Below are 12,452 nucleotides of genomic sequence, written 5' to 3'. Positions count from 1 at the left end.
TTCTCAGCCGATGCTGGAGAGTGAGGCAGCTGCACTCTGCTGCCAGGATGCCCTGCTGCAGCAGAGAGCACTGCTGGAGAGTTGTACTGGCTTGCCGCTCTGCAGGACTGTTTTGTGGGTCCCGGGGCACAGCCAGCCCGTGTGAAAACCAAATGCCACAGTGCTCTGTGATGCTCACCCAGGGCCCGTCTGTGTGTGAGGGTAGCATTTGCTAACCTCAGCCAGCAGTGTGGTCCTCCTCCTAATTAGGGGTGTTAATTAGCACAAATGAGTCAACCTCTGCAAATTAGTCAGCAAGGCTGACAAGTGTGCAAAGCACTGGGGAGCAGGCCGGGCGTCAGGTGGCATGGAATGTTCTGCCACCTGAGGGAATCCTAGGCCAGAGGGCGGAGGGCCTTAGCGGGGGAGACGCAAGTTGGCAGGAAGGCAGAAACACAACCACTCTCAAATATTTACAAGCACTTTCTTTTGGGCATTTAAAGCCACCCATGTCTTAATCAGGTCGCTGTGTCTCTGCAAATGCTCACTCACCTCTGTGCCAGCCTCTGGCCCTGGGGCCCGGGACCACAGCACACACTACCACCTCAGAGGCTGGCGGCCCTGCCCCCGCTCTGCCTCCACACAGGCGTCGTGCAGCACCTTCACACGCAGCAGTAGCTGCTCAAGGTTCTCCCCAGTCAGTGCCGACAGGGCAATGACCTCCTGCCCTAGGTGGGCCTGTAACCGGGGCAGGTTGGCCCGGGCCTGCGGAAGATCCATTTTATTTGCAATGATCTCATGGGGTCTCTGGGAAAGGCCTTCTTTGTGCTTCTCTAGTTCGTATTTCAAATCCTCAACCTGAGCCCACGGCTCTGGCAGGGAAAGGTCCACCACAAACAAGAGAAAGAGGCAGCGCTCGATGTGCCTGAGGAAGCTGAGGCCCAAGCCCCTGTTCTGGTGGGCGCCTCGGACGATGCCTGGGATGTCTGCCACTGCAGGAGACAAGAGCATGGGGTCATGTTCATGCAAGGGCCACGGATGTCTCATTCCCCAGTGACTTTCAACCTTGGGAATGGGAAGGGAGACCCTGTGTTCTAAGCCTTTCCTTCAAGAACCCGCTAAACCAAAGAAATTCATCCACCCCAGGTGACTCAGCAGGCCAGGTGGCACCTCAGCCTTGAGGGTGCAAAAATGCTCTGAACTATTTGGGTGACAGGTGCAATGATGGATGGATCTACTGAGGAACATGCAACACATGCCTGTCTTTCTGCTTCAAACATGATTCAAAAAAGGGGAAAACGGCTTCCTGCACTCTATGAATAATTTGATTAACGATAAAGATCATTATAGAGTACTTTGCAAATATAAAGTGCGATACAAATAACCTTACCAGCAGGCTTACTATTTTTAATGGGTACATTATCTTCTGGAAAAAAGTTTTCTTCTCTCAAAATGGTACAGGGAAAGCTTTTTAAATCATATGCTGTCTGCATGACTGAGGCTGCTGAGCTCCAAAGAAGAGAATAAATGTAGCGAGAAGTCTTCTCCTCAGGCTCGAAATTTTGAGCTCACATTTCTGAACTGGAACTAACAGACTCTGGGGTGCGTGTGTGTGTATGTCCATGCCTGATTTTGATAGAGATCAGAATCACTAAAATTATTTCAGTCAGGAAAAACAATACCACACTTTAAACAGGAAGCTAAATTTAGGAGTTACATAATTATTTTCCTGAATCACCCAGATCCTCTAAAGCCAACCTTTGGCAGGATTCTGGAAGCCTACCTGCTACCTGTTGGTGGTCAGCATAGTGAACAATTCCTATGTGGGGGTTCAAGGTGGTAAATGGGTAGGAAGCCACAGTGGGTTTTGCATTCGAAATGGCTCGGAGAAGTGAGGATTTGCCAGCATTGGGGAATCCAACCTGTAAGAAAAAGCAAAGGCACCCGTGGGTCCACGGCAGGACTTGATTCCTGCAGCGTGCAGCTGGCCGGGATGAGGCTGGGCTGGGTTAGTGAGCATGTGCTCATCCTCGTCAGCAGCACACTGACAGGAAGCACAAATGCAAAGCCACCACTCCCTTCTAGACCAGCAGCACATCCCACCGTCAGGGACCCACCAGGCCAGCATGGGCCACAGTCTTGAGCTCCAGGAGGAGAACACGCTCCTGGCCTGGCTCTCCAGGGGTGTACATTGCAGGGGCACGGTTGTCGTTGGCCAGGAAGAAGCGGTTGCCTTTTCCTCCTGCTCCTCCAAGCGCAGCAATGTACTCATCGCCTGGGTGGGACAGTTCAGCTACGGTCTCACTTCCCTCCTTCACCAAAGTGCCCACAGGAACCTGAAAAGCAGCACATGTTCATATGGTTACATGACAGGGCACCAGGAACCCATTCCTGTTACCACCAAGCACAAAGAAAAGGTCCTGGCCCTCAACATTTATGGGGCTGGTCACACAACCTTTAAACTACATACGTGGTGATGTGGTGATGCTTGCTATAATCCCGGCACTTGGGCTGGAGCATGGCTCAAGTAGTAGAGCACAAGGCCCTGAGTTCAAACACCAGTACCACCCAAAACTCCCAAAACAACAAAAAAACAAGATCCTGACAGTACTTCAAGAGCACTACAACAGTCCAATTACACCCAGCACTCAGGAAGCTAAGCAGGAAGATCCAAAGTTGTAGGTCAACCTGGGCTACACGTCAATATCCCATCTAAACACAAAACTAAAAACAAAACTAAACTGCACTGTTTTTTTGTTTGGTTGGTTTTTTTTTGTGGCACTGGGCTTGAACTCAGGGCATACACCTTGAGCCACTCCACCAGCCCTTTTTGTGTTAGGTATTTTCTTGACAGGGCCTTGCAAAATATTTGCCCGGGCTGGCTTTGAACTGCAATCCTCCCAATCACTACCTTCTGAGTAGCTAGGATTACAGGTATAAGCCACCAACGCCCAGCCATAAGTAGCTTTTTCAAAGTGTTTCTAAAACATTAGGTTTAATTGAGGCATGGGGAAAAAAAAAAAAAAGCCTAAAAGAAGAGTAGCCCTCAGTGGGGTGAGAGCCTAGCCAGAAACGAGAGAGACGGTGTGCTCTGTGGGCTCCCTCTTGAGAGCAGTTACCTCATATCCTACTGGGCCAGGCACACAGCAGTGCAAAGGCCCCTGGTTGGGGTGTGTGTCCCAGGACCGGGGTGCTCTCCACTCTGCCTGCCAGCTTCTGTTTGCTACCATATGCCTCTTGGTCACCTTGGACCCCAGCAATGCTGGCTCCAGCCCCTTTGGCTTACCCGGATGTAGAGGGTGGCGCCACCTCTTCCAGAGCAGTTTTTCCTGCCGCCATCTTCTCCATGGAAACCCTGATACAGGGACAGGACCGAGGACAGGGACCTGACTTGCTGGTCAACTAGAGTGAGAGCAAGAACCTTCACGTTCCTTTGCATTAAGACAGAAAGCACCTGTGGTTCACGTTCTCTTGTTCACTTTACAAATCTTAAACTGCGCATGGAAATGTGGAGGGAAAGTGTGGCAGAGCTTACTGACTAGCAACATGATTTAAAGTAAGCCAAGCTGTAGGCAGGTGCTCAAGTGGTAGAGCTCCTGTTAACCAAGTGTGAAGCCTCAAGTTCAAACCCCAGTACCACCAAAAAAAAAAAATGCTTGTGGAATGGCTCAAGTGGTAAGAGTGTCTGCTTATCAAGACACTCTCAAGACCCTGAGTTCCAAAAAGAGAAAAAAAATCTCAAAGTGGTGATAATAATAAATCACATTAAAGAAAAAAAAAAAAAAAAGAAGAAAGCCAAGTTCTCAGTTTTCTTCCAAACACTACCATTTCTGAAAAATTTGAAGTTACTCACAGCACCATCACCAATTAAATAGCATCGCTGGGTGTGGTAGTACACACCTTCAATCCCAGCACTCAGGAGTCTGAGGCAAGAGGATTGGGTATTCGAGGCCAGCCTGGGCTACACAGTGAGACCTTCTCTCAAGCAAAACAAAACAGATCAAAACCCTACTTTATTATGCTGTGAACGTTTGCGGCTTACTAAGCATTTAGGCTAACAGTGCTCTGCATACAAGCCTGCCCTTTTGGTACTCACAGAGACAGTGACAACAGATGCATCTTTGACTTCGTATCATATTAGGTTCCTGAGACTAAAAACAAAAGAAAACAAAAGCTCCCCCCACCTCCACGCCCTTCAGTCACTTTCCTCAGTGCACTGTTTGTGATCATCCACGTGACTTTATGATGGTGGCATCTACACATCAAACGTTCAGTGCAAAAGCACATCAGGACAAGAGGTTTGAACCTGCACCCAAGGCCTGTACCCGACTCCTCCCCAGTTGCCCCAGGGCACGTGCCTCTCAAGATGACGTGGCCACCACTGCCGCCATCCCCACCGTCAGGGCCTCCGAACTCTTTGCGGGGCTCGCTGTGGAAGCAGCTGGCTCCGGAGCCTCCATTTCCTGCACGGACCAGCACTCTCCGACGGTCCACAAAGTGCCTTTTCTACAGAGAGCACAGGGCATCCGATGTTAGCTACATCCCTAATCCTCTCCAAGAAAGCACACAAACACTTGAAATTTGCCTTCTTTGTCCATTAAAATTAGAAGTTAATGATGCTAACTAAGGTTATTACTGATCCCTCATAAAGAGAAAAACTACTGTGGACACATAGTGAGTTTGAGGCCAGTGTGGGTTGCAGAGCAAGATTCTGTCTCAAAAAAAAAAAAAAAAAACAAGAAGACAGTTCCCACAAGTCAGTTGGTTTGCAGGTGGGGGTAAATCAGTGCAGAAACAGGGTGGCTGGTATGGAATACACACTTCAAAAAGGAATTCAGCATTTCTAACCTAAAGAGAACATAGACTGTTTAGTTTAGCAAGTATCCCTTGAACAGAGTGTCCTTCTAGCTTCTTTCACATAGAAATACATTACTAAAAATAAAGGTCTGCCTTTGCCATTGGAAGGTTGTAATGGGGAATGAGGTGAAGGCCTTCGTGGACAATCCCCACGCTTTTGGTTATGAACAAAGAACCATTTCTTGATCCCACTAAAGCTTCTTTGGAAAATACAAGGATGCACATGGAGCCCTTCAGAAAGGTTTCTCCTTAGTCCCTAAGGCAAGCACAAGCCAACTAGAGAATCAGAACTAACTAGGTTAATATTTAATACACATCAGTACCTCCTTCAAGTTCAGCTAGCCGAGGCTAGCTGGACCCTCACTGGAGCAGTGGAGACACCCACTTTCTATAGATCTGCACAACGGACATGCCCCAGGTCCTCACGGGCCACCCATAGCCCTTGCCCAGACCCAGGACATCTGTACTTCATCCAACAGGCTGCAGACAGTCTTGTTTTGTGTGGTGCTGGGCATTGAACCCATAGTCTTGCACATGTTAGGCGAGTGCTCTACCATCTCAGCCCTGGAGTTTTAAAAAAGAAAATACACAGGTCGAGGGTGTAACTCAATGGTAGAGTATTTGCCCGTTATACACAAGGCCTTGAATTTGATCCCTTGCACCCCCACAAACAAACAAACAAACAAACAAAAACAAATAAGCAGAGCCAGGTGGGGAGCTCAAGCCAGTAATCCTAGCTACTCAAGAGGCAGAGTTCGGGAGGATCTCAGTACAAGCCCAGCCTGGGGAAAAACATTTGCTAAGACTCCATCTCAATTAACGACTGGGTGCAGTGGCATGTGCCTATCACTCCAGTTATGTGGGGAAGAAATAGGAGGATGGACACCCAGGCAAAAAGTGAGACCATATCTCAAAAAAACCCAACATGGCTGGGTGCCAGTGGCTCATGCCTATAATCCTAGCTACTCAGGAGGCAGAGATCAGAAGGATCACAGTTTCAAGCCAGCTCAGGCAAAGACTTCACGAGATCTTATTTAGAAAAAAAAAAAAAAGCGCATCACAAAAACAGGGCTGATGGAGTGGCTCAAGGTGCAGAGCTGGAGTTCTACACCAGTACTGTTGGAAAAAAAAAAAAGGCTACGGGCGTGGATCAAGTGGCAGTGCACCAGTCACATATTTTAGGGGGTTTTTCAGTACTACCACACTGAAAACCATGAATTGTCATCTCAGAAACTCACTGTGCAATTTAGCTCAATGCCAACACAATCAGTCCACCTGACAGGAAAGAAGCCCAAGAGGGGAGCATCATAGGGAAGACAAAACTTAGGATCCAGTTTGACCTTCTGGGGAAGATGGAGCCACGGGGAAGCCTCAGCTATGTGGTGGGCACCACGGCTGCTAAAGCTCTTTCCCACAGGAAGTACTTTGTCCTCAGAATGCCCACCGGGAGCCCAAACCTTTAAGAGGAAGTGAAGTGTGTTATAAGTGTGTATCTTCTTCAGTTTAATCAAACACCATCATGTTTAAGTAGCAAGTTCTTGTAAATAGAACAAACACTTAATGTAAGGCTTAAAGAATTGCAAAACCAAAGGTCTAGTTCCCCAGAGGTTTTAAATTAGAACTATTCATGTACGTTAAAGAAACACTTATTTACTGGTAAGTCAGATAAACAAATTAACAAATGAGCAGCCTTGCATCTGTGAGTGTTCAGCCTACAGCAAGAACACTGTCAGGTCTTTCAAGGAGCCAGGTTCCTCCCTAGGCCCCTGTTTGTATCAGCAGAGTCGCTGACACACAAGCCCCCTTTCAAGAAGCTCCATGTGCCCCTCAGTAGCATAATCAGGACACCCAAAGACAGGGTGAAGAGAACACCCTGCTGCCTGCCTGTGGCAGGCTCTAAGCTGAGACTCACCAGTTTTTTCTCCGAAAGTGGCTTCTTTCCAGGGAGCTCCTGATGCTTGGCGCAGTTCATGTAGCCCACTGAGAGAGGCCTGGATGGAGCCTGCTGTGGAAGGAGCTGGCTGGGCTTGAGGCCAGCCCTTATGGAAGGACTCCATAGTACCATGCCCTCCAACAAGGTGTGAGGGCTTGCTGAGAAAATCCTGCCAGGTATCATGGCTCCTGACAAAAGTCAAATGGGCAAAATAAGACACTCAGTTTAAACCTGACCGTCAAAAGAAACTAGAGTCAAGTGGCCAGCACCTGGCATAATCTGGATACATGTCAGAAACCAACTGATGAATCTGACTGTCCCCACCATGAAGTCCAGGGTGTCCCCTGGCACTCATCAGTCTACTTTCCTGTTGGGGCAGGGTCTGAGTACAGATGACCTAAATTATTAAATCTCCCAAAACACTGGATGGCCCTCTCTGGTGAATATCAAGTATCTACTCAATGAAATTATTCGAGGGGAATCCAAACCTCCAATCAAATTTTCTTCAAAATAAAAATATTCATTTGCTTAAATGTTATTGAGTGTGCTATCTTGTGCAGTTAAAGTCATCAAACTGGGTTATGAGAATTTTAAACAAGGGTGGCTAAGCATCCAGACTTGGTGACTTGGGGAAGGTCACACACCTGCTGCATCCATCTCCTCACCTGAAGGCGTTTAGGGTTGGCTGAGGCTGTCCAAGCAGATTCACATGGGTGTCATACAGATATAAATGGGAGCATCTATCTGGTCTCTGCCCCCAGCCCCGATGCAGAGCTTCTACACCCTGGTAATTTCCTGAGATAACCGCCTGATCCAGAGCCACTCGGTTCCCTTGCATTTCCTGAGTGACAAAAGAGCTTTCTGCTCTAGTAAGGTGATGCTTGGTGACCCCTAGGTAGGGGTTGGTCTCCAAGAAGACCAGGCCAGGACCGAAGCTTGGATGCCCACTTAGCTCCATCCTCCAGCAGGGGAGGGCTGGAGACTAAGTCACCAGTTATGCCCATATGGCAAAGCCTCCTCAAACCCTCTCTGGCTGGTGACCACATCACATGCTGAGGGTCCTCTACCCCAGCCCCACAGGAGATAGCTCCTGTGGTGTTCACCTCCAGCCTTTGCAGCACCTTCATAACAAACTGGGAAACATCACATGTTCCCAAGTTCTCTGAGCCTAGGTAGGGCTGGAGCAACCCTCATTTATAGCCAAGCCTGACAGAAGCGTGGGGACTGTGGGGAAGGTCCCCACTTGCACTCGGCACCTGAAATGGGGGACCAGAAACCTTCGCTCCTCCTGAGAATGAAGCCTGGTCTCTATGGTGGCTGTTCCCACAGCATAGCGCTCAGCACTGTGGCTTTTGATATGAAGCAACTGTAATCTCAGAGGAGGTGGCAGAGCACAAAGAACTCTGAAGACCCACTACCCAACAATTGCCTGTGCTCCCTAATGAGGGTGTTCTACAGAAAGCCATCCATGTGTGGCCAGTGTCCCAGAAGTGTCCTACCCAGAAGGTCCACATCAAATCATGTGCTGTTTTAGTCTCCTTCACTGAAAGTCCCTCAGTCTTTCTTTGACCCTGTGCCCTTGGTACTTCAAAGGTTATAGGCCAGCTGTTACAAAAATGCCTTAATTCTAGCCGGACCTGCAATGGGGCTCCACACAAGCCCCACTTCCCGAACCTCTTCTCTGCCCCCTCCCCCACCTCAACTGCTCCTCTTCGTGGCCTGGGGCTGATGTTCCCTCCAAATACTAGATTGGGTGGCCCAGTATTTGGCAGGAAGTTGCTGTAAGCCATAGGGGGGTCCTCCTTCTCATGCACTGTCAATTTATAAATCCATATGCACTTATGGTCTCCTGATGTAATCAGTCAATCGCCTCTTACTATAGTTTATTTAAGGCTCAAACTGTTCCTAACTTGGCCGGGGGAAGCCCACCAGGATGACCTGTGCCTCTTGCCTTCGTTTCCTGCACAAGCTGCCCTGGCTTGCCTGTCCCCTGCCAAGGGCCTCACCTCCACAGAAGCCCAAAAGCCTGGCTCCTGTTAGTGCAAAGTGGCATTTGGAATCTAAACCTGGATACTAAGCATACACACAGCCATTTACATCTACAGACAGGCTGACACCTGCCTTCCTACGCTCATACGTGTCATGTCTGTTAAAAACGACGAGTTCACACCAATATCCAATCAGCACCACAGGCTCATCTGAATGTTCTTTTTGTCCCTGAAACTCTGCTGTACTGTAAGAGCCCAGGTTTCCATTCTCCTTACTCCATTTCTTTGTTATGGGTAACCAGTCTCGCCCCCATCTCCAGTCTTCTCACACAGGCAGGCACTTGCTTCACCCTGGTGGATTTGGCTCCCCTTGCTGGGCTGCCCTTCTACAGGGAGGTTTTTTTTTTTTTGGCACTGGGGTTTGAACTGAGGGCCTCATGCTTGCTAGGTAGGTGCTCTAATGCTTGAGCCACTCCGCCAGTCATTTTTTGTGTTGAGGGTCTCTTGAACTATCTGCATGGACTGGTTTAAAACCACAATTCTCTTGATCTCCCTCCCAAGTAGCTAGGATTATAGGTGTGAGCCACTGGTGCCTGGCTTGCTGTTTTTTTTTTTTTTCCTGTGTGGTGCTGCAAATTAAACCCAAGACCTCATGTATGCTAGGAAAGCACTCTATCACTGAGCTATACTACCAGCCTTGTCTCTATATTTATCTTTTTTGTGTGGTGCTCTTACAGACTCAACAGCCTGTGTCAAATGGATACCTATTTTGAAAGATGTAACTGAACAAATAAACACAAGCAAGAATAAAACAAACAGCCCTGTACCTACTCAAGAAACTGCATTTGTTAGAAAACATTCCCCCAAAAAAACTCCAGGTTAGGTTGTTTTCCTGGTAAATTCCATCAAAAATTATAGGAAGAAATAACACCAGTATTACCACACTTTTTCAGAACACAGAGGAATATCACTATCCAGCTCATTTTATGAGGCCACTATAACCCCAGTACCCACACCCGACTTTCCAAAAAAAACAAAAAAGAGCAGAGAACAATAGCCTCCATGAATACAGGAGCAAAGAATCCTTGGCAAAATGTCACTCAATCCACTCAATCAATTCCAGGGGCACAGAAAAGACCACGCGTCAGTACCCAGCAGGTTCACCAGAGGGCCAACAGGCCACTTTGGCAGTCAGAACCTCATCACATCCACAGATCTGTGATCATCTCAACACCCACTCAGAGCTGGAAAACAAAACACCTCAGCAAGCTAGGAAGAGAAAGACACCACTTGGTAAAGGGGAGGCAGCAAGCCTAGATAATATCACACTTGATAAGGAAGACTGAGTGCTACAGGCTGCAATGGCAAAAAGACAGGGATGCTCAACTTCACCACTGCTGCGCAAAATGGTCCTGAGGCACTGTAATAAAGGAACGAAAGGAGAAGTGTGCAAAACTGGCCCCACTTGCAGAAAAGATGATTGGAAGTCCCAGGGAGATCTATAAAACAATTAGAATTAATAAATGAACTGGTGAGGTCACAGATTACAAGGTTAATTCAAAAAATTAACTGTACTCTTATACACTAGCAGCAAATGCTGGAAATTGAGAAAGCAATCCCATTTACAGGAGTGTCAAATATGAAAAGGACCTAGAAATAAATTTAGTAGATATTCCAGACCTCTCTGTCATCACTTGCAAGATTCTGTTCAACATGTTTTCCAGAAGTTAGCCCATTTAGTCCTCATAAAAACTCTGTGAAGGAATTAATTCTACTATCCCCACTTTACAAATGAAAAACCGAGGCAAGGAGAGGTGAAGTGACTTACCGAAGTTACCAAACTATTAGAAGACAGGGAGTGGGGTGGAGTGCGAAAACAGATGGATAAGGAAAAAACAACCCATGGTCCTGCACCCCAGCTATCTGGGGTGCACCAGCTATCCTTGGGTACAGGGAACCAGGCCTCCAGGCACTTGTAGACGGGAACATGAAGGTCAGCAACAGAAAAGGCCATCTCCACTCTGACTTGTGCCTCACTTTGTGCACTTCCTCCTTTTGCCCATTCAGCTTGCTTTTATTTATTCACTCTCCATATTGTGGGAATTTTTGTTGTGGTGTTTCCATACATGCATACAGTATGCTTTGATCATACTCACTCCCTGTTGCCCTCTCGTCCCTCTCCCCACATCTGCCCTTTCAAATTGTACAGAGACCCACTGAGTGACGTGGTTCTCCCATGCTATTGTTAGTTGGTGGTCTTCATTTTCCCTCTAATAAGGTCATTCCTGTGCCGTCCAATACAGGAGCCACTGAACACGAGGCCATTTAGTTAAAATGAGATAAAATGTAAAAACTCAGCTCCTCAGTCCCATGGGTCACACTTTGGGTGACCATAGGGCCGTGGCCACCTTGGGCAGCACAAATAAGAATGTGTCTATCAGCACAGAAGGTCCTGCTGGACAGCATCCACCTGTATACTGTGCAGGGGAATCTCGGGGGGAATGCGAGCTCAAACCCCTCTTACCCGCAGCCACGTGCTCCTCCTGTTTAGCAAAGAGCAAAATCAGACTGGTGAAGTGGGGATCCCAGGTCCGACAGCCCCGGAGACACCTACAGGAGTGAAGGGCTCAGCACAGGACATACAAATGTTCCTTGTGTACTGACCCATGGAAGTTATTGTGGGAACCTCTTCTAAGCCTAAGACTTTCAAATGTTTTCTTTGGTGTGGGACATGTAATTCACTGCTGTAATTCCAGCTCTTAGGAAGCAGGGTCGGTATAATCTCGAGTTCGAGGCCAGCCTGAGTTACATAGACAGACCCTGTCTCAAATAATCAAGGGTTGGAGGCATATTTCAATTGGCACAAGAGGCCATGGATTCACCTACAGCACCGCCAAAAAAAAAAAAGAAGGTCTCCCTTACAACGACCGTGCTGTCTCCGGTCAGCCCACGGAGGTCCTCTGCGACCTTCCACCCGGCAGGGCGCAGTGGCGACGCGCCCGGGTCAGGACCGGCTCCCCGCTGCCCGCCCGGTGCCCTCACACTGGTTTCGCCCCCAGGGCGGCGAGGCTGGGGTCAGAGAGGACGGTCACCTGCCCAAAGTCACAAAGCGTCCCCTGGCGCCGCGATGAAGACAGACCTCGCGAGGAGAAGCGCGTCGCGGGCTCTGCAAGGGACCCAGGCAGGGACAGTTCCTAAGGGACTGCTTTCCGGCCCCCGGCACGTCCTCCCCGCTAAAGCACCCCGCTGAGAACGCTGACCTTGAGGGAACCGCGTGAACAAGCTGCCCTCGGTGGGGCCCTGAGCAATCCACAGCTCCGCTCGCCGGGCTGTGCCCCACACCTACCCGCCCAAGGAGCCATCGCTTCCGGGGCATCCGTCGCGGCCGACTGCTTCCGGGGCGGGCGCCGAGCACGCACGCGCAGAAGGCGCGTCCGGATTCGCCCCCGAGCCCCGAGCCGCCCCACGCCGCGGCTGGGAGAGCCGGCTCCTTCAGCGGACTCCGCCGCGACAGTGCTGTGCCCCGCGCCCCGGGAAGGATTTAAAAAATGCACTGTAGTCACAAGTAACGCGGACTCGGCCTGTTCAATACATAGAAGTCATGGGTAGAAAACCTTTAATGGACATGGGACGTCTTCCTCTTCTCAGTCTGAGCGGGCGCCGGCAGCTCCGGAGCCCGCTTCCCCACGGAATTA

The 12,452-nt window shown here is 49.1% G+C and overlaps 1 protein-coding gene across 6 annotated transcripts; it reads right to left on the bottom strand.

Annotated features, from left to right (window-relative positions):
* Window positions 1–449: 449 nt before the first annotated feature.
* On the bottom strand, window positions 450–12,143 carry Mtg2 (mitochondrial ribosome associated GTPase 2). 6 transcript variants are annotated; one of them, XM_074075065.1, is made up of 8 exons: window positions 12,018–12,054; window positions 11,282–11,367; window positions 6,749–6,957; window positions 4,338–4,485; window positions 3,266–3,381; window positions 2,097–2,315; window positions 1,763–1,901; window positions 450–971 (listed from the first exon to the last, which is right to left on the bottom strand). In XM_074075065.1, the coding sequence occupies exons 3-8, from the start codon at window positions 6,950–6,952 to the stop codon at window positions 577–579; spliced, it is 1,221 nt and encodes a 406-aa protein (XP_073931166.1). In that variant the 5' UTR covers window positions 6,953–6,957; window positions 11,282–11,367; window positions 12,018–12,054; the 3' UTR covers window positions 450–576. The 6 variants fall into 6 exon arrangements, with proteins under 6 accessions (XP_073931166.1, XP_020023380.2, XP_073931163.1 ...); XM_020167791.2 differs by lacking the exons at window positions 11,282–11,367; window positions 12,018–12,054 and adding an exon at window positions 12,104–12,143; XM_074075062.1 differs by lacking the exon at window positions 11,282–11,367 and having other exon boundaries at window positions 12,018–12,135.
* Between the last annotated feature and the right edge of the window lie 309 nt (window positions 12,144–12,452).

The sequence above is a fragment of the Castor canadensis genome, chromosome 5, assembly GCF_047511655.1.
Source record: "Castor canadensis chromosome 5, mCasCan1.hap1v2, whole genome shotgun sequence".
NCBI classification, from domain to species: domain Eukaryota; kingdom Metazoa; phylum Chordata; class Mammalia; order Rodentia; family Castoridae; genus Castor; species Castor canadensis.
This window is presented reverse-complemented; position numbering and strand designations above follow the sequence as displayed.

Bases quoted from the DNA above. Each gene is read 5' to 3' on its own strand.
- Mtg2 (XM_020167791.2), bottom strand. The intron at 2,316-3,265 runs GTAAGCCAAAGG...GCTGCTTTTCAG, and splicing joins GCGCCACCCTCTACATCCGG to GTTCCTGTGGGCACTTTGGT. The intron at 972-1,762 runs GTAGGCTTCCAG...TGTCTCCTGCAG, and splicing joins TGACCACCAACAGGTAGCAG to TGGCAGACATCCCAGGCATC.